Below are 22,389 nucleotides of genomic sequence, written 5' to 3'. Positions count from 1 at the left end.
TGGTTTCAGTCAGCCTGATGTTAAAGATGAAAATGATCAGTTCTAAGAATTTTTTCTAGATACATATCTCTGTGTTACTACATTAGCAAAACTTAAAAAAAAAAAATAGCTTTGCATTACAAGTTAGAGATAAGTCTTCCTAGTTACTCACTTTGTACTACAAGGTCTTATGCCCACAGACACTCTTTCCCCCAGTGGTATCCATCAGGCTGCAAAAGATACCTGAGGTTTGCATATGTCTTCCTCTCTAGTTATCAAAACGAAATGCTACTAATAACCATGCACCAGTTCATATATTTCCTAGCAGACAATTACCATGGTAAAATGCTAATCTTCTTCAGAGCAACACACAATCTCTGCCAGGAGCCTGAAGCCAAAGTCAAAAGTCCAAGTTAAATGTTTAAAACAGTACTAGGTTCCTAAAGCAAGGAGTCTTAGCAATTTGATAGCTTAACTTGGACAACTTATTAACTCTTCCAGGAAATCCAGCATAGATGTGGCGTTCAACAAAGGGAACTGTTTGCCAGTCATCCAAAGTGCAGTTTTAGTTATACAGAGAATCTACAACTTATAATGGGCTTCATAAGAGCTCAGATAATGCTAGTATAAGTTTAGTCGTTAGGGAGCCTTTTTTTTTTTTTTTTTTTAAGATGATGCTTCTCTCCTCTTCCCAAAACAGCAGGCAAATACAGTGTAGATAAAGCATATTTGGTTTTCTATACCCAAGCTAAAAACCCAAATGTACACCCATACTTGTGACAGCACTACAGACAACACTATGGTTTGTTCTTTAGTGTATGGAGTTCTCTCTGGAGTTTTTTAGTGTTTGTTTTGTTTGTTTTTTTTTTTTTTTAAATATAGGCATCAGCCTGGCATATTTGAGGAGACTTTTCCCAGTCCCTTGAAAGGAATGTTATCTCAAAGGTTCCTGCAGAAAAAGAACCCATTCTAAAAACATAAAAGTGCAGTACATCAGCCACAACCTTTCACCCAGGGGAAGACAGAATAGCCACTGGAGCCTGAGCAAGCAGGCAGTGTTGGTTAGAAAGGAGGTGGCATCAGAAAAGCCAGGAAGGATGCCCTCATCTGCTCCTGCCCCTGGGACAGGAGATCAAACACCAGGAGAGTGGCTACAACACAATACACCAAATTCTCCCTGTTCACTGCAGCAAAAAGCTCTGAACTACTATAGCAAAGCATAGATACTGAGGAGACAGACCGTATCTTCAAAACTATATTCAGCATTCTTAACGTGGTCATTCTTTCCCCACAGTAAATAAGGCCTGAGATTCTTAAAATACTCTGAGCAGCACTGGCAATAAGATAAATCATCCTCAGCACCCAGGCAGGAACCAAGACACAAAGGTGCTTTATGTCAAAGCCTCATCTTTGGTCATACTGGACTTTATGGCAGACTAGGATGTGCTGCTTGTCCAGGCTCACATGTACCAGCCAGACCAGCTCTGCACAGGAAAGCCCCTGTTGCTGGGGGCCTGATGGGCACACCACATACATTTGAGGAGTTTCTGCATGTCAGGCAAGTGGATAAAACACCAAACTGGGGCTAAAGCGACATGTGGCACACCACCCAGATGTTGCCCTACCACATGCGCAATGGCACAGCAAGCTGAGATGACTGGCTTCACCTTTGCTAACATGCCAGCATGGGCACCCAGCCTACATCTCTAGTGACCAAAAATGTTTTCAGTGCTGACAACTGTGAACACACCTTCAGAAGTCTCTCACTCACCTACTAGGTAGTGCAAATGAAAAACAAAACCTACAGAGAAGGTCCATCGACTGCCCCAAGTGGCAGGCATCAGTAGAGGAAAATCCTCAGGAGGTCCCACCATCCTCCAAGCTGAAGGTCTTGCAGCCAAGCAGCACCTTTTCTATCCGCCCTGGGCAAAAGTGAGGTGACCTCTAACATTGTCAAGGGGTTTTGTGCTTCTTTCAAAAAGGAGGTTTCAGAACCGGTTTTAAACAAAGCTACTATGCCAAGACCTCGGAAGCTGCTCATCAGACCACAGGATGCTAGGCGTTGTTGTGAGCTTTGCACATAATTTGCATGCTCACATTTTGTGATGTCTGACATACCAGAGGCATTTCTTATAGGGATGGCAAAGCCGAGGACTTGCACTGCTCTGCCCACAGGAGCCGGGAGAAAGCAGACCCCGGCGCAGGGTCCCGGCACGGCACGGCAGAGCAATGCTGAGAGAGCCCCGCAGCAGGAGGAGGGAAGGTGCTCCAGGGCTTTTCTTAAACACAGGCTTGGGAAGCAAACACACCTCCTCTGAAAAGAGACGCCTGGTACCTGCACTGCTCCTCGCCTCACCCTAGTTATTATTTAAAGTTACAAAGTTCTAAGCCAAGGTTATAAAATTAGAAAGCAAATTTTTAATTTTATAATCCGAAATTCTGAAGTAATAATCCAAAGGTTACAAAGTTACAATGCAAAGTTATAGTCACAATCTCCAGTTATAAAGTTCCAACCCGAAGCGATCCCTGTAACACCAAGTTATAAAGCTAAACTCCAAAGCTCCAGCTCCAACCTAAAACTCCCAAGCTGCAATGCGGAATTACGGCTACAACCCATTCAGAAACTTTCAGAACAAAAACGCAGCCCCGAGAAAACCTGTTCAAAACCCAGGCGGAGCTCTCTGCGAGGTAACCTAAAACAAGCCGGAGCGCTGCAACAGAGTGCGCTGGGAGGGTTTTACCTTCTCTCGAGCCCCTGTTTTGCTATTAAACCGAGAAAGGCGGCGAGGGAGGGGGACAAAAAAAAAAAAAAGAAAAAAAAAAGGGAAAAAAAAAAACAGAAGCCCCCCCCCCCCGACCCCACTCACAGCCATAGCGGGGCCGCTGTAGGGGCGCCAGCTCCTCATGGTGCATCCTGCCGCCGCCGCCGCCGCCGGGAGGGACGGGAGGCGCCGGCTGCCGCCCGGCCTTCTTATGCGCGGCCCGGGGCCCGCTGATTTGCTGCCGCCCGCCGCCGCCACCGCCCCGCGCGGGGACGCGGCCACCCGGGGCGGCTCCGCCACGGGCCGTGGGGCGCCGCCGGCCGGGGGACGCGCTTCTGCCGGGGGCCGGGCAGGGCTGGCAGCAACAACAGGAGGAAGGGGGGGGGGGAAATAAAACAACAAAGAGAAAAGAAAGAAAAGAAAGAAAAGAAAGAAAAGAAAGAAAAGAAATGGAGGGGCGGGGTGGGAGGGGGGGAGAAGGGGCAAAAAAGCGGAAAAAAAAAAAGAGGAAAAAAGAAAGGGGGCAAAAATGAGCAAAAAAAAAACTCAAAAGAAAAAAAAAATGTTATAGCAGCAAAGGAAAGCAAAAAAAGGAGAAAAAAAAAATCCACAAAACAAAACCCCTAAACCCAAAAAGTAAAAAAGAAAAAATTATAATAGCAAAGAAATGCAAAAAAAAAAGAAAAAAAAAGAAAAAAATCCAAAAAAGCCAAAACCCTAAAACCAAAAAAAGATAAAGGAAAAAAAAAAAAGGCAGCCTACCTACCCCACTGACCACCCCCCCAAAAAAGCAACAAAAAAAACCCCAGCCCCACAATGGAAAAGGACAAGACACCTACCCTTTGGCATTTTGGCAGTGCAAGGTTGTTAAGACGAGTGAAAAAACAAGCCCAGAAGTCCCACTTGCGATTTTGCTCCTTTGAAAAACTCTCCCCCTCCACACACAGTGTTTTTGGCAAGCTGGGAAGCCACCGCTGCAATCTGCAGGGCACTTTTGGAGTGAGGTGTGCCTGCACAGGCCCGTCCCGTGTTGGTGCCTCTTTCCGAGGGGTTTTGTGAGGGAGCAGGGCATGTGTCTGCATTCATGGCTTCCCTGCAAGGTGTCCCTGGTATCCTCACAGAGGGCTTGATTTCGGACAGTAGAGCAACAAATTTGTGGGACGAAGGTTCTTGTGTGGCCACAGGCTCCCAGGTGACAGCTGAAATGTACCTGGAGGTGGGCAGGGGTTTCTCAAATGAAGATGTGTTATAGGGCAGCACTGTGTCTTCCTGTCAGTCTCTAGGCCCCTGACATGAAGTTCACTGGAAGATGTTGAGTGAAACAGCATCTGTGCACAGCCACAGCCTGCCCCGCAGAGCCCATGAGACACGACACACCTGAGCATGCTTGGGATTTAATGCATAGCCAGGTGCCAGGTGACTCTTGATAGGTGTTTGCAGATTGTTTCTCTGTTTCAAAATAGTAATAAAAAAACCCAGCACTGCATCTATAGAGTCTTCTCTGTGGTTTTCCACAGGTTTAAGGATATCAGTAGGTTGTTTGCAAGGCCTTCATTTTGCTCATTCCCTGTCTTTGTTCACAGGTTGAAAACATGCTGGGGAGGGAAGACATTCCTGACAGTAATTAAAACATGGATTATTCAGGAGGAAGGGACTGAAAAGGGTACAGGAGAAAAAATGGCACCCAACAGGAAACACTGTTACTTTTCTTGAGGTCATTTTTATTTTCTCTGCTCCCTTTTCCTCCACCCCAGCAGCCTGGGGACGATGACTTGCTGTAACAGTGTGTGATACAGGCACTGGTAGAGCCAGCATCCACACTTGGCTTTATAAATATTTTCTTGAATTTTAAACAATTACCCATTTACTTGCTTCTCCTCTTATAAAAGAAAGAAAATGGGTGACCAAACCCAACATGGAAATTAAGAAATTGGCTTTCACAGTTTGAAGTGCATTGAGCTGACCATAAACATTACATTTGCTTTAAATGATTATTTTTACTGCCTTTTACACTGTTATACTTCAGCCAAGTCAAGAAAATACTGAAGAACCTTTTCTTCCTCCATTTCTTTTATTCTTTAGTCAAAATCAGACGCTGCAAAGTTTTATTTAAAATATTTTTTCTGACTAAAATCAAGTGGCCTTGTCACCCTGAAAAGCTTGTTTTTGGCAGAGCTGCATCATGTTTTAAATGACAACACTTCTCTCTTGAGCACTCAACCTGGTCTGCAGGGCATGTAGGCATGGTGTGACACTGTGGCAGCAGGGTGTCTCCTGGAAGAAGCATCTGGCAAAGCCCTGGAGGGTCTCTGTGAGATGATGCCAGTCTCTGGAGTGTTTTCTTGCTCCCTCACTGGCTGTGGTTAGAGAGATGAGGGTGTGTGCAGCCATGGCACCACGTGCACACACGTTCACGCTGCTGCTGAGAAAATGTTCATCCTTGTCTCTCAGCCTCTGTACCTGCAACTTGTCCTCTTCATCCTCTGCCTCATGGCTCCCCTTGCCCTGGTCTGGCACTTGCGTTTTTGTCACCTCACAGGGACTCAGCTAATTGATCCAGATGAGAAACTAACTTTTTCCTTTTGGTAGGCTTATTTATTAGGCCAGCAGTTCCTCTGTCACTTTCACCCAGCCACCTCTCGAATGCGAGTGCCAGCACAGAGCAGGGAGCAGCCCGAGGGGAGAAATGAAAGGCCAGGGTAGGGAGAAGTGAGAGTGTTTTTTTGGCAGCAGTAACCTCTGTAGTGCTCACAGAACAACAGGCGCAACAGGAACCAAATGCTCTCAGTGGGAGATCAGACAGGTAAAAGAATATTGGAGTAACAAGCAGCAGCCATGTAGGTCTGCTCACGACCTTTTGCATTAGGTTTTTTAATCCCTGGTTTTCTGACTCGAACGGCAAGCTCCATCAGCTGCTGGTGGCATGAAGGTTTAGACACCTCTGGCAGGAGCCAGGCGAAGGGGTGGCAGCCTGCCCCCGCAAGCTGCCCGGTGCTGCACATCGGTCCAGGGAGCAGCCCCTCTGCACCTCCCTCCTCCCCTTCCTCCTTCTTCCCCTCACGAAGTGCCACGGCAGCTTTGCCCAGCGCCCACTTGGCTGGGTGGAAAGTTTCGCTGCAAGAAAGGCAGCACACTGCATTCTCCCGCCGTCTTACAGGAACCTGAATTGCAGTAGATGATGTAAAATCAACCACAGACTTTTAGTCAGCCTACACCAGATCTAAGGCTATGGGCCACAGTCTCTTTTAAGTACTCAAGCCCTCTGCTTTTATAGTTACTAAGAAGCATGCGCTTAAGAAATCAGTGTAGCCAGTTATCTAGAGTAAATGTTTGAATGTGAACATTTCCTGTTCGCGCTCTGGGTCCTTTAATGGAGCTTGCAATCAATGTCCTCACCGTATTATCAAGGACATCGCGCTGTGGATAACGTTTCCCACTGAGTTCTTGCTCAACAGTCCAGATCCAGCCTCCACACCTGCCTGTGAGCGAAGAAACTTGCGCCCATGGGGAGTGAACATAGGAGCAAGCTCAGGGTGAACAGTATGTATTTAAACACACTGACTGTATTTTCAGAGGCAGCTATGGACTGCTCCAGATCTAACAGGGAAAAAAACTGACAGAAATCTGAGAGGAAGGAGGGATGAAAATGTACCCTTCCTCCACCTTGCTGCCTGCACTTGGATCAAAAAATCTGCAGAGACCTCTGCTACTTCATGTTTCCTGACAGTCCTGTTGTGTACAAAGGGATTTTATATGGCGAAGGATATTGATATTTGAAATTCTTGGGTGGCTTATGTAGCAGTGACGCAAGTACATGCAGGTAATTAGAGACACTAGGCTTTTTGTTGGAAACAGCAGCTTTACTGTCACTTTTTCTGTGACAATACCTTTATTTTTTTGGTAAATCATAGGCCTTGACTGGATGCATTTGTCCCACAGAAAGGAAAACTGCATTTGCTAATTTAAAAGAAGGTGGTTTAGGTTGGTTTGTTTTGTTTTGTTTTGTTTTATTAGGTATTGCAAAGAAAGGCCATGTCCTTTTTATTTTCACAGGAGAGAAATGCTGGGCTGGAGAGGTCGCACCAGTACGCTGGAGCGGGGAGCTGCTCCTTGGGTGGGTCAGCCTGAATCTTTGCAGCGCAATACGGAAGGAGATTAGCTCCAGGCAGGCTCCCAGTTACCAGAAGAACGTTTTTGATTGTTTCCTTCGCACAGCTAATTAAAGGCTGACAAGCTCAAGCTGGACTTGCCACATTGGCACTTGTGGAGACCCAATAACAGCATGTTGTAACCAAAAACATCCTGCCGCTCTTTACATTCCCTGTACGGCCAGCAGGACTTTCCCTGAGTGGTGGGATGGACCGCGGGTGCCTCAGCATGGTGGGAGGGCTTCCTCAGCCCTGCTGGACATCAGAGGTGCCCAAAGGGATGGTGACTCATGGGGGCAGCGGTGGCAGAGCTGGTCCCCTGGGACGATGACGAAGATTTCAGGAGGAATGCCAGTTGAACGCAGATTAATAATTTTGCATACATTCCAGTGAAAAAGCTCATGACTGCTGTGTTTATGAATCCACCCCAAAGGTCAAGAGGTGCTCAAAACAATGTCAGGGACCACAAAATCGGGAAGTGCCCCTCCCCACTCCTGCCCCAGTGCAGCTGCCTTTATGGTCCGCTGTGGGTCTCGCAAGCAGCTGCCTCCGTGGGGAAGGGGATCAGCTGTGGGGATAAGCACTGGGAACAGGGCTGGGTTACAGGCTCCCCCTCAGCACGGTATTCCTGTTATGCATTATTTATTGTTGTGAGGTAAGTAAACAAATATGTCATCATGTAATTGGCCACAGGGGTCCCTGAAAAAGCACGGCTAGCTTCAGTGGGGAGGCTGTAACTCCCCTGCTCAGGAAAAGCAAGCGAGGGACATCACTTGCCTCTGCTCCCTGCCTTGTGCTCCCAGAGGGGAGAGGTGATGGTGCAACCCAGCACTCCCCTTCCCCAATTCCCCTCTCAGCTCTTCCCTTCCAATGAGGGAGGGCCTGTTGTCACAGCAGAAACCATAATTAAAAAAGTATATTAGGCTCAAGCTAAAGTGGAGGTATGTCAGTCAAAACACCCTAAAGAAATGTGAGGTTTCACATTTTCAAAATACTGTGGGAAACTGAAGGGACGGGTAAGATGGAGACCCGGAACAGAACTGCTGAGGTGCTTTTATCTCTCAGAAGCAACGGTTCCTTCCCATTGAGGAAGTGATTTTAACTTCTGAACTGTCCTGGGGTACAGTCAAGGCAACACTGAATACCAAAACTCAACGTATAGAGGAACACGTTACTCAGATTTTATAACAGCTGCTAGAATACACCAATGTAATTGGAAATACGCCTAAATGAACTCTGCTGGGCATCAATTTAAATAAAAAGTAACAATTATTTTGTTATTTATCTTGAAACTGAAACCCCAGTTTTTAAAAGCAAAAGAAATAGTTCGTGGGATGGAGGGAAAACATACATGTGGGTAACTTCGAGCCAAACTTTTAGAGAAAGAAATCAGAAGACGTGTATTAAAATGTGCGCAAAAGAGTTTTTGTATTATAGCACTGACACCTGAAAAAGAACAGGATTAGAGAAATTACTTCAGTGTCAGAAACCTGTCATCTTTCCACCACTTGCAAATCTCATGGTTTTTGCCTTAAAGTTGCAGCTACCAACATAAGAAGGTGCTTAAGCACCTGCACTTAAGTTGTTCAGAGGAAAACAGCCTTTCTAGACCTTGTGTTTTGAGAGAAAAGCTGTTGTTCTCGTGGGGCTATCTATAGGGTCACACCAATATCTCAGTCATGGGACTGATCTGACTTAATGTTCCTCTTCCCTGCCCAAAAGCTGTGATTTTTTTTTCAGAAGCCAGCTCAGCTCCCAAAGAGCTGCTTAAGTATAAAAGAGGGGGAATGATGTGTGCTGTGCAGAAAGTGAGAAGCAGTGGTGGGGTGTGAATACCAAGTTATACTATACCTTTCTGCACCTACCTCTAATTGCTTCATGTTATGCATCCTATCCTTACCTAAGTTGCATTTCTAAGGCATACTTTTATATGTCCTTTCCTATCGGGTGAGGGGTCCCTCTGCTTTTACCATCCTGGCAAGACTTAGTTAAATCCTGCCTGCCAAGGTACCTAAGAAACCAGTTTCTCTGCTTGAACAGGTTTTAAAAAAAAAAAAAAAAAAAAGAAGTATTTGTTCAAAATGTTTGGAAAAATGCCCTGGTTCCTGCAAAAGTGGCAAGAGTTTAGTGAGACAGAGGTGGAAGTCTTTCTGCAAGAGCTCTGCCAGAAAAGAGCTTTTTCCATTTGTCTGTTGGAATAAATATTTATTCATTTGAGAGAGTACTTCGGAGTGGAGAGACCCTCCTTGTCTAGACATAATGAATGACCATAAAAATGAATTCAGAACTGTTTGCAAGCAGGGAACAGCTGTGCCTGGATGCAGCTCACAGATTCAGCAAAAAAGCATTGGGTTGGATGTAGCAAAAGTAAAATCTAGATTGTTTCCTCACATGCTATCCACAAACTATAAGTGGTCTGCTTTGTGGCCGTGTTTCTTTCTTGGAAGGATTTTGGGGCATTTTGGGGTGGATTTTGTTTTGTTTTGTTTTGTAATATGGCATCTATGTGCTTCCTTGTGACTGCATGAGCTTAGCAATGTTTCCACTCCACTAAAAGTCTATGCATTATTCACTCATTAATGTATTATTTATTTATTACTCTCGAGGCAGAGCGCTAGGAGCTTTACATTTAGAGCATATTGAGTGACAGCTAAGGCAACCCTGCAACTATTTCTTGCCTGCCAAGGGTTGCCCCACAGATAAAGCACAGACTGAACTCCCATGGATTTCCACTAGACTAATTCTGGTCTTCTTATTTCCACTACTTTTCCTCTGGCACAGCTCCAGCCTTTTGAAAAGCTCCTCATTATTCACATTAGTGTAAAAAAATGAAGAACGTGTCTAAAAGACTGACAAATTCAGGCTCTGGGAGGCTTGGCAAGGAGAGCTAATTCCAGCACCCAGGATCCTTCATAGGGAACACAGTGTCAGCAGCCTCCTCTTGTTTAAATCAAAATGGCTTCAGTTTGATTACGTTTCTGGAAGTGACTCTGTGGTATTTCTAAGGGAAAAAGGGTATTCCTCAGATAACCAAATCCCAAATCTGTTGCGGCTGTAGCATTAAAATCAGCATGTGAAATTCCATGTAGAAATGAACCAGAAGCCTGTGTAGGTTGGGGAGCGCTGGGATCCTGACACCGGTTCATTGGCTTATAGCAGCGCCGCTTGCGGAGAGGCCCGGAGCCGCCCTCCATTCGAGGCTTGTCCCCCCAAAACACACGGCAGAGGTGACCCAGTCCCCAGTTCAGGACACTGCTCACCCGTCTCACGAGGTGTGTGGTACCCAGGCAGTGGGTTTACCCGCACGCGAAGGCTCTCAGCCTGCTGCCGGGCAACGATAGCTGAAACTCTATGAGGGCTTTATATTAATGAGGTCTTGCCTGATTCTTTCCATTAGCTATTTTTCCGACTCCACCTGTAGGTCAGGTTGGTAATTGCACTGTTTCGACGTAGACCTGTTTATTTTCTACAACAAGGTTACTGGCAATAAAAGACGCTCCCCTGACATGGCCAGCGTTAATGTTTCCACATAGGGAGGGTCATGTGTCATAGTGAACAGTTAATTTTTCCTTATTTTCAACATTCTTGTAATGATAACAATGCAAAGTAACATTTAATTACATATGACTTCTTTAACAGATGTGTGCTCTTATCCACCTTTTTTTTCCCTTTCAGTTTATGATCTGTCAATAGTTCTGATATGCTTTTGCCAGGCAAAGTCCAGAGTTTTTCCCTGGGAACTGGGTTCCTTATGCCTATGTATTCTGGTCTTTCGCTATTACGTATTTTATGTGCATTTTAGCTCACAAACCGCAGTATGACAGCCTTACCAAAGACCAGTGTGAACTAGAGTTCACACTAGCAGTGTAATACTGATATTGCTGTAACTCAAAAGTACAGCAATATCTCGCTGTTCCTTGGTCCTACTCCAACATTTTATTAAAAGCTAGTGATCTCTATTTTTCTGAACAGATTCACCATTTTATTCAAATTTTAAAAGCTCTGATTTTAGTTACAGACTGAAAGGATGAAGTCAAACTCTTTCTGCTTATTGAGAATTTGGCTGCTGAGTAATTGTTCTCAAGGAGCTTGACCTTATTTTCCGTATAATTTTACTGGACAGTAACAAAACAATCATTTCTGTAACTCCTTATGGACAGAATGGGAGCGAGTGGGGAACATATTCATAGACAGCAGTTTACCTAGGCCATAGATCTGCTGGATGGGAAATAAACCTGCGAAAAAAAAGGTCCCAACTGCTATGTAATCCTATATATCAGGAGGATTGCCTTTCGTATAGTCTAGCTCTACCACCAACGTTGCAATGCTGTTTGTAGGCATAATCTGGAGTTTGCAAGGTAGTCCTTAGGGGACTGTGTGCAAGGACTCAAAGCTCAAAGCTAAATGATGCAGCAAATACAAGAGTTCATTAATGGCTTCACCTCCAGGGTGCTGAAGAAAGTGGATTACTCTTAGTTTTATTGGGTTTCTCATTCCTAGTCTCTGTAAAGTCCAGTTAACTGCGAAGTAAAGGATGTTTTTATTTTAAATCAGGAACCCCCTGAGAGTCTGGGGATTAAGCAGTTTGCAGTCCGTATAGGCACACAACACAATTAAATGTTATGACACAACCTATTGTAAAGTGCACAATTCAGAGCTATTGTAGTCATTGACAAAACCACTGTTGTTCTGCAGTAATCCAACTCGGTGCATCATTATGAAACTTTTTTAATTAAAGTGCCATTTGTCTGTAGGAGACTGGAGATTAGATCTGTAGCCTAGGCTGTGTCTGATCTGAATTCAGCCAAACTATCTGGATATCCAACCAACATCTTAAGTCGGTCACCGCAGGCATTTCACACTTCATTCTTGTAACTAACAGTTCTTAAGTACCAATTTTTTTTTCACCATTGGACAGTGTGTTTGAGGAATACTGTGACAATTTCCCATTCTGCAGCTCTAAGTGACACAGTCTGGCTTTTCTGAAGGATAATAGAAGTTACTGAAGGACTGATAAGGCTGACACTGGTTGGTCTTCTCATTTTCAAAGCTGGATTGATCAGTGTACGCATTTCCAGAACTAGTTTGTGCAGGTACTACCACTGATGGCAGCTTCTAGGCCTAAACATCGGGACAACATTTGGCTTTCTGAGCAGAAGTCATAGAATCATAGAATGGCTGGAGTTCAAAGGGATCAACCCTCCTGTCATGGGCAGGGACACCTTTCACTAGGTCAGGTCGCTCAAAGCCCCATCCAGTCTGGTCTTAAACACCTCCAGTGAAGGGGCATCCACAACTTCCCTGGGCAAACCTCTTCCTGTGTCTCACCACTCTCACAGTACAGAATTTCTTCCCAATATCTCATCTAAATCTATCCCCTTTCAGTTTAAAACCATTACCCCTTGTCCTCTTTCTACAGTGTCTGATAAAGAGTCCCTCCCCATCTTTCCTGTAGGCCCCCTTCAGGTACTGGAAGGCCATTACAAGGTCTCCCCGGAGCCTTCTCTTCTCCAGGCGGAACAACCCCAACTCTCTCAGCCTGTCCTCATAGCAGAGGTGCTCCGGCTCTCTGATCATCTTTGTGGCTGTCCTCTGGACCCACTCCAACAGGTTCATGTCTTTCCTGTACTGAGGACTCCAGAACTGGACACAGGACTCCAAGTGGGATCTCACAAGAGCAGAGGGGGATAATCACATCCCTTGACCTGCTGGTCACACTTCTTTTGTTGCACCCCAGGACGCATTTGGATTTCTGGGCTCCAAGTGCACATCGCCAGCTCATGTTGAGCTTCTCATTAACCAACACCCCCAAGTCCTCCTCCTCTCAATGGGCTGCTCTCAATCCATTCTCCACCCAACCTGTATTTGTGCTTGGGATTGCTGTGAACCAGGTGCAGGATCTTGCACTTGGCCTGGTTGAACTTCATGAGGTTTTCATGGGTCCACCTCTCAAGCCTGTCCAGGTCCCTTTGGATGGTATCCCTTCCCTCCAGTGTGCCAAACACAACGCATAGCTTGGTGTCATCAGCAAACTTGCTGAGGGTTCATTCAGTCCCACTGCCCAGGTCGCTGATAAAGATGTTAAACAGCACTGGTCCCAGCACCGACCCCTGAGCAGCAACACTCATCACTGGTTTCCACTTGGACATGGAGCTGTTGACCACAACCCTTTGAGCGTGGCCATCCAGCCAATTCCTTATCCACTGAGTGGTCTGTCCATCAAATCCACATCTCTAATTTAGAGACCAGAATGTCATGCGGGACAGCGTCAAACACTGCACAATTCTAGGTAAATGATGTCTGTTGCTTTCCCCTTGTCTACCAATGTTGTAACCCTGTCATAGAAGGCCACCAAATTTGTCAGGTATAAAGCACTTTGAAGATGGCAGTGTACCCTAGTGCAGTCAATAGTGGTTCACAGATCACAGCTGACAGACTTTTGCATTTGCATAATTCAGCAACTGATGTGGTCAGGCCCTTACTTCAAGATCTGATCTATTCTCCTCTCCTGGGAAGTCTCTCCATAATATGGCTTTTGATATCTTCTCAAGCTATTTTGCACATTCAATTTTAGCCTGCTATATAACACAAAACCATTATTGCAGTCTTAATCAGACCAGTTAGGTCCTCTCTGAGAGCCAGAAGTAACATGATGTGAAATGCATCTGTATGGTCTCTGCAGAAAGAGTGAATTCACCTCTATTCTGTGAAAGGTTCCATATAGTGCCACCAGAAAACATATCGAATGGCACGATTTTCAGTTCAGCTTAATATTTTTAGGAAAGTCTATAAGGAACTTTAAGCCAATGTTTCTTTTCTCTGCTGTCAACATAAAGTACTATAAAAAAAGTTCCAGAAATGACTGAACGGGACGGGGAGCCATTCAGGTTAGATACTGATCTCACATCAGCCTATTGTATCACACATGTAACTTTACAATTGCAATGGATTAAATAATAATCATAGCCTAATTGGCATACTGGTGGAAAGCAGAACATATGGAGGATGCCCAGGATCTATTTTAACATATGGTCTCAGGTATGCACTGTGCCAGACATCACAAAATGCCTCCTCCTCTTACATTTGCATCCACAGTCTCTATGTACTTGTCTTGTCTCACACAATACATAGACACACACACACACACACACACACGCTGCTCTGAATTACGCATCACCTTTTTGCTAGTAGAAGTGTGTCAGCCGGGAGCATATGCATGTATGCTTGCACAATTCTTTGGCAAAATGCAGTCCCACAAGCCATAGTGTCCTTTTTGCAGGGTGATGTGCTCCAACACAAGATTCCCTCCTGATGAACGTTTTCTAGAGATTAGGTGAAATTTCTGAAAGGTAGCTAAGAAGAATATGTGCAAATCTTCTCCCACACTCCCTTTTGGATTGTTACCTTATCTGAACAAAAGAGGTTGATTTCTTCCCAGAATGAGACTAGGAGACACAAGCATAAAAGCTTAATCTCCACCAGAGGATGAGAGCAGTGTAGTTTACTACCAATCCCCTTCAAATGCAGGTAGATGAGAGTGTACACATAGGAGACTTAAAATATGGATTAGTTCTTCTATTGATTGTACTTAATAAATGGACAAAGTTTTTTCTGTACTGGACCACAAAAAAACTCCAGTTGCCAAAGGACAGTCACAAAATCATACAAGTCCTTGGTTGTTGGGTTTTTCAGACAGAGCTTTTGCGCGAGCTGAGATACTCTTCAACTCATATGTAGCTTAACTTTTCCCTGTTGGTGACACAGCTGAAGAGGCTCATGTGTTTTGTTTAGTTCATCATCTGTTTGGAATAACCTATATTTGGAAATGTATTTCCGATCCAACCACGGAGATGGCAGAATATAAATAACGCAGCAGTGTTCTGTTATTTTAAAGCTACCACATTTGATCTGTTGAAGCTTTTCAGAGGCCCTTAGTGCACAAATGCAATGAAGAATTAAAGTTGTTGCAGTGGTGCTTCAGCTTTTTATGTTTGGTTATTGCGTTGGTTTGGGTTTTTTTGGTGAATACCATGGAACCATAGTTTATTATATAAATTACCATTGGCCTTTCAGATGCATGGATCATCATACGTTGCAGCAGTATGCTTTTCACACAGAGTTAGATTAGGCCCTTTGGGTGATAACATACCCCTGCAGTGCAGTTGTGTAGTGAAAGGCCAGATGTCTATTTTGTGCTATTATGTACCACAAAAATATGAATCCCAAATGGTTAACTAAATGGTTAACTAAAGAACTTTGTCTCTTGCAACTATAGGAACTACCACTGTCTTTTTTTGTGGTCATTTGCATTTGTTTAACTTTACTAACTTGTTCCATGTTTTCTTTTAATACGTGCTCAACCTCTATTACAGGCACTAAAGATGAGATACATAGAGAGCCTTTGTAAAAGAACAAATTAAGGTAAAACAATGGTTTTCAGTATTTTGTGGGTAGTGAAGAATGATGTTCTGGCTATCATCACACTTGATACATATTCATTGCAGAGAACAAATCTTTATTTGAATATAGTGAAGCAAAATATCCCCCTTCGTTAATTTGATGTACACTAAATAACTTTGCATTTGTTACATGGAATGATAAATATTTGGCAGATAAATTTATAAACACTTCCACATTTTATAGATTTATACTGTACACAGTCATCCTACACAGAGCATGCCCTTTCACAAGTATACAGACAGCTTTCCTCAGGGTACTTAATCAAAACACTTGGTCAAACATTTTGGAAGTTGGCAATCTGACACAGAGGAGCATACTGTAAAGATGAGTTCACAATTGTACCAGCTGGACTTGAAATGAAAAATTCAGAACTCCAAAAGAGAGAATTCATCAAGGCACACACATGCAAACATATATACAATAGTGATGACTGTAACCTGCTTTACAGAAGATCAACACAGCAGTAAAGAAACAAAGAAAGAAACAGAGAGGTCAGGACCATTGCCAAGATCTTGTTGCAGATCAGCAGATCTGGAAGTAAACATGTATAAATGGGAATTTGACTTCAAAGTAGCTCATTACTGTATATACAATATGTACATGTTTCCTCACATTAAGAAATGGAGACTGTCAGAAATGGTTATGATTTTCTTGACAACATACGCATGCTAGCACACCTGTGCTTTTGTACACTAAAGACAGTTTGAAAAATTGTACTCCTAGTTGGCTTAGAGAAATTGGCAATTTGAGTGGAAGCTTAGTAGGAGAAACCAGGAGCAGAAAATAGCTCACAAAAAACTATCAAAGAATACATGTTTTCCATTTGTTGCTCAGCATTAGGAAATGCTAACAAGTTTTTAAGAAAATCAGTAACCTGACAATGCCAATAAATTACAGTGAAGGCAAAGAGCTCTACTTTCAGTACCTCATCCTTGCTGCCTGACTTCTGCAGATATGTCGTTACACTGCAAAGGAAACTGCCCACTTAAAAAAACCCCACCTAATTATGTATCGTTCATTGTCACGCATATTTGAGGCCAAGTATGAGATACAATTTAGTTGGCACAATGTTATGCAGCTGAGGGTAATACAGAATTTTTTTTTAAAGTTTTAATCGGAACTTTTAATACAATTTTAATACATTTAGCAAATGGCTAAAATAAGCTGTCAGTTGATTCATTAGGCTTGCAGCATGAGATGCTATTAAAAATCCTTTTACTGCTTGGGAAACATTACATTCATAGCAAAAAGCCAAGCTAAAATCGTTAATGTTAAAAATAAGGGTTAAATGAACACATTTCTCTCACAATAGCAATTCCAGCATGACAGTATACACAACCATGTATTTAATATTTTTGAAAGAGAAAGCTAAGATTCTGATCCTGCGAATTGGTTCATTGATTTAAATAGGCATCAGTTTACACACACAATACTAGTTTCGTGTAGCACTTTGTACGATCCTAAACCACTGGGAAGACAATAAATGAAGTCACTAGCATCTTGGGGCATTTTTTTAACTCTTTATAAATGAGCTAGCTTTCCCTCAGCGCTAATTTCATGCCTGCTCTCATTTTTGTTGCAAACGTCAGTAAAAACTTTCATTTCACTATTGAAGCACTAACGAAGTCACCATATCAGAAGGGATCTGTTGCAAGAAGAAACAGGAAAGAACTGTAAGGTTTGTCCATCAAGATGATGGGAGGTTGTGTTTTGTAAGATCACTCTCCAAATTTTAATATTCTCTTTTTCCTTCTAAACTATTGATTTTAATCTCTGTTTAAAAACTTCCAAATAGAAGATAGAATTATCTACTGCTACTTTGAAGCTGAACTGAAATTTTCTCCTTTAAATCGTCTATTCATGATCAGAATTAGAAACTATATGCTACAGTCTCACTCAGTGAGTATGTTTCCCTTTTGGAAAGACCCACTGCTTTCCAAAAGTACTATTGCATGGGCATTGCTACCCTTTTATAGTGTCCTCCCAGAGGTTTCATACAGACTGGTATTCAGTTTATCAACTCGTAGAACACATGGGGAAAAAAAGGAATTGCAGGCTGCGTGGGTTTGTTTGCTTGTTTGTTCGTTTGTTTGTTTCTTTTAATGCCAGTATAGAGTTGGCTTTCCTATAGCAAATGTACATTGTTAAGTTCTGTGGAAGGAATGCGCCCCTTTCTTCTGCTGACTTCTTAGTTCTGTAGCATGCGTGTATGTCCCCTGCCAGAGGAGGCACACTGGAAAGAGTGGACGTCCTGCAAAGAGGGAAGGTAAAATGTAGCAGATGCCAGAGTTTCTTTTGAAAGAGCTCTCTCCACCCTCACCGCTCAGTATGCATGTGCTGCTGTTTTCACCCTGGATTTGCTCAAATTATAGCCGCAATTTCTTTATACAGCACTAATTACAGTAGAAGATCTTTGTGGATGTTAATCATTAATTTAAAGACACCCTGGCAATGGTTCTGTTTCAGGCTGGTCAAAGATTGCTGATAACAACAGTAGCAAACAATTGTTTAGCCACATTACAAGGACAACAGCAGCTATGTATGCAGAAACAATGGAAAACATACAACACAGGAAGACACAGACGTTTTCTCACACGTTACACAGAAGATAACATGTTGAAATCCACCTGGAACATTTTGAAGGACTGCTAGTTGAATACAACAAAATTCATAGCTTTTAGGATTTTATGTATCTGAGAGTGCTGTGTCTCCTACTCACTGTAACATGACCAGTGCCTTTGCAGGATGTGCTGTTTTGCTGTTTGGCACAGTGTGGCGTGGGGAAAGGCTACAGCTAAGTCAGAGCTCATTTTTCAGACCATCTCAGGAGTTCCCTTCCAATGATCAAAAGCTAATGGCCAGCTAAGATGAATCTTGGCACCCCAACAATTTTGCACGTGAACAAGTAAAGGTCTCTGCACAAAGAACGGAGCGGAATGTTATATGTGTTCAAAGCATAATGCACAATGCAGAAAGTAGCATCATTGAGAATGAGATGAGAATATGGTTTGTAAGTCTTATGTCTGCCTGTGTTATAGGGAGGTTTGTGTGTATATATGTGTGTATACTCACCCACACATGTGTCTGTATATACATTCACCTCTAACTGTGTTATACTTCTTTACAATATACAGTATTATATAGCTGCAGGCTAGGATTTAAGGAAAACAGCTGACAAAAATAAAAGTAATTGAAACCTAGGCCTTGAGATCTTACTCTTCCTGGTTTGCATTTAATTTTATTCCATTTAATTATTTTTTCCTGATGCTCTTCTTTTGAAGGATCAACTTTTAACTGGGTAAGATAGGCCTACGTGAGACTCACAAATGACTTTGATCACATAGCCAGTGGGGGACAGGCATACATTTACAAGGCAGACATTAAGAGGATAGAAGACATGTATTTTAGGTTAGAACACATGCATTATTATCAGAGATAAATGCTATGTGACAACTCTAGTCAACAGATGAAACTGGAACACATAAGACATTGGACACTCGCAGAAGACTGTGCTTGCGATGAGTTATGAGTGCTGTCCATTAGCAGCAAGTAGCTTCAACTTGCTTGGTCAGAACTACTGGTGAAAACTGAGTGGCAGGTGGTAGATGTCCAAAATTAGAAAGCAGGAGGCTGAGCAAAAAAGCAGATCCTTAGGATCCAGGCAAAATGAGCTTAGGTAGCTAGCTGTGGAGAGAGTGATGAAAGCCAGCCTGCCAGCAATTTCTCTCTCTCACTTGCAGACTGATGTGTCTGGCTACAGCTCAGAAGTGTTGATGGCCAGAGTAGGGGCAAGATCTCTACAAATCTTCTTGGTTATGTGGCATTAAAATGTATGTTCATGAATACCCTGGGTGGAAAGGACAATACTTTTGTGTCAAGTCATCCTCATTCAAATACCTTTGTTTTTAAGTAATCTTCAGTCTTTGGTTATTGGACTGTGTAGTCAGAAGCGAGCAACATGTTCTAGATCTTTGTCAAGCAGGGAGAATTGTTTACCCCAGAAAGCAATTACTCCTGTATTTATCCCCATTTTTTTCCAAAGTATTTTGGTCCTAGTAAGCGTAGCTTGTGTGTATGTTGTGGGAGGAGACCGCCAATAATGGCCACTTTATTAATTTTCAGTTAGACAGGGTGTACTCCAAGGGCTAGAAAGCGTGGCTACATATTACAGGCCAGCATCTTTGAAGATAATTCAACCTACTATCAAATAAGAAGACTAAATCAATCAAGCCCATTTTGTCTTTTTCCTGTTTCTGACATGCTAAGTCACTTTATCAAAGAAAGGCCACGAATGTGAATGAGGTTCCATATAATAATCTTATACATCTAGAGTAGGACTAAATATTGAAGGATCCTCCCTTTGCAGAAAGAAGTGGGGTATTCACCACTGAAAAAAAAATAAAGAATGCAGATAACCATAATGGATCAAAAAATACTTTGCATCACTTGGTTGAAGTTATCAACATTAGAAGAAAGCAAATGAGACTGATTTCAGCATAGGGACTGGTTGTAGAGTGGGTGAGGGTAACTGAAGATTAGGGAGATCTGTAAGTAGCATTATAAATTGGTGCTTTGTATTTAATTCAGGTTCTGAACTGAGTTTCAGATTTTCTGGCTAACATGTCTCTGCTAATTCCACATTACTGTCTGATCCCTGTCTCACCTCCAAACCGCAAGTAAAAGTCTGTCTTTTCATGCTGCGTTTCCTGAACTAGCAGCATTGGAAAGTACTAATTCAGGCAAATACCTAATATTTTACAGTGAGTTTAATGAACAAGAAGGCAGGAAATGCAGAGGAAAAGCAGTCTCTCAGACATGTTTTCTTCTGGAATATGATTACCGAACATATGTTTTCTTTCAAGACTCCAGAGGAAGTGGAGCATTTCTGTTTTCACTTCTTGTGTCTTTGACCCCCCGAGTGCAAGGATTCATTTTTTAACATTGTGATTGAAATTTCAATTGCATTTCCAGGTTATTAAACAGGAAACATGGCTTGTAGGTTGGATTAGCATGATATCATCTTGTTTAGGTAAAGAGGTGTGACTGGATGTAAACATCTTTCTCTGACTAATTAAGATAGTTTTAAAACTCACAATGGGGAAGAGAGCTAAAGCCCAGCACACAGAAGCTGTCCATATGAGGGACTGAGGACAACGTTCTATTGCTAAGAACTGAAATCAGCAGTTGTGCTTTAGGAGCAATTACATGAAGATAAGGCTCTATAGTGGTAGAAAAAGAAAACAACAGAGAATAACATTTCCTCCAAATGGAGATGAGCTAAGTGCACAGATGAGAAGATTCCTCCATATCTGCACCCACAGCTGAAGGAGACCAACATGGGCCATTCTGAAAGGAGACCCCTCCTTGTATTAGTCCCTTCTGGATGTACAGGGAAATGCGGAGTCTGGCTGCCTTCAGAAGGTAAGATTGTCTGAAGGATTTTTGAGTTTGCTTTCCATCTTGCTTTAAAAAGGGATGGCCAAAGTGCAAAAGATATGTGGTAAACTTTCTAACTGAATGTTGCTATGAAGTCATAAGAAAGTGAGGGCAGGAGCAGTGAGTTTTGACTTTCTTTAAGATTGGCCCTCTGGTAAGAAAAGCAATATGGCATGGAATGAATGGAATGGCATGAAGAGAAAGAGAGCAGAGCTTGAATTAGCAGTCTTACTTCGCCGCACTTTTCTAAGATGACGAACAAAGCGTAGATTACTGGAGCCATCAGGAAGGAGGGCTAACACTTTTTCACCTCTGTCAAAAGTTTTGTAGTATACACCTCTGGAAGGGCACTGGCTAAAATCGAGCAGAGAGGAAGAAGGCTTCCCAATTTATCATTAATTAGCAATCCCCGTCAGCACTCCAGAAACCATGAACACCTAGTCCTGGTTCCCTTGCTAGGAGTCTGTACTCAGCAATCAATGCAATGCATACCAAATGCAGTACTGCATGCTTCCACCCAACCCGGTGCTAACAAGAATATAGCCAGTCTGGTTAAAATGTACAAACACAATGAATAAGATGCTTTCAAGAAGTTAGAGTCCGCTAAGTGAAGCTCTACTATCAGACAACCTGTAAGGGACAAAACTAATAAAATAAAATTTCTTTGCCAAAAATGAAAACACATGGTCTCTTCTGCAGACAATTTTCAAATTTTCAAGTAGTTGACCGTCATGGTTAATACTATTCTAAATGCTGTCAGTCTTCTCTGTCTTCAGAGGGTCATTGTACTTTTTGTCAGTGCTCTCGTTGGGATGAGCCTTTCAGCTCCACAGGAGAAGAGCACTAGACCTTATATCCTACTTCAATTCAGACTGAAAGGAGTTTCCAATTAGCAGTCAGTCAGTTCAGTGACCAAAACAGACAAATAAGCAGTTTTGATTACATGTGTTTGATAGCTCTGATACACAATTGTTATCAAGTTTGGTTCTCTGTGGTGTATCAGGGATCTAAACAGGCCACAAAATGACTCTTTGTGTGAGATATAAGTGAACAGACAGAGAAAGGAAGTGCAATTCCTACTTTCCAGTATTCATTACCTGAGATTGCTTTAGAAGGTGCAAAAAAAGACAGATTCGCTAAAGACCAGCTGAATCACTTTTGCTTATAACCTAAGTAACATTTGTGTCCAGATCCCCATAGGTTAAGCGTATCTGTTCCAGCCTGTGGATTGCATCTATCTAACGAAGTATTTATAGCTTGAAATTGCATTCACTTATTTCGTCTTTATGAGATAAATCTTTAGTGCACTCAAGCCAAACAATTTATTGTTCAAACAGCTTTGATGCTGGCTTGTGCACTAGTTCAAAACTGTTGAGCCAACTGGCTCACCAGCTAGGGAGATTCTAGCTTTATGTTTTGGTTAATATGTTGGAAATGTTTTTGTAGATTTTTTTCATTGTTTATCTCTTCCATTTGCTTTTTCTCCCCTTTCCTACCCACTATTCTTTTTTCCTTTCCCTACCTTAGAACTTTCACTCTAACCCCAGACCACACAAGGTCTGTGTAGTTGGGAATTTTGTTCATGTTTACTAATTCCTGTTGTT

At 42.7% G+C, this 22,389-nt stretch overlaps 1 protein-coding gene across 4 annotated transcripts in view; it reads right to left on the bottom strand.

Annotated features, from left to right (window-relative positions):
• IQGAP2 (IQ motif containing GTPase activating protein 2) overlaps nucleotides 1–2,935 on the bottom strand; it is a 128,767-nt gene extending 125,832 nt beyond the window's left edge. For all 4 annotated transcript variants that reach the window (XM_054184830.1, XM_054184831.1, XM_054184832.1 and 1 more), the window contains exon 1: nucleotides 2,847–2,935. In XM_054184830.1, the coding sequence (XP_054040805.1) occupies nucleotides 2,847–2,892 (46 nt within the window). In that variant the 5' untranslated portion in view covers nucleotides 2,893–2,935. The remainder of the gene's footprint in view (nucleotides 1–2,846) is intronic.
• Nucleotides 2,936–22,389: the final 19,454 nt, after the last annotated feature.

The sequence above is a fragment of the Rissa tridactyla genome, chromosome Z (genome assembly GCF_028500815.1).
Source record: "Rissa tridactyla isolate bRisTri1 chromosome Z, bRisTri1.patW.cur.20221130, whole genome shotgun sequence".
Taxonomy (NCBI): Eukaryota; Metazoa; Chordata; class Aves; order Charadriiformes; family Laridae; genus Rissa; species Rissa tridactyla.
Note: the sequence above shows the minus strand (reverse complement) of the source record. Positions and strands in the feature narration are given on the sequence as shown.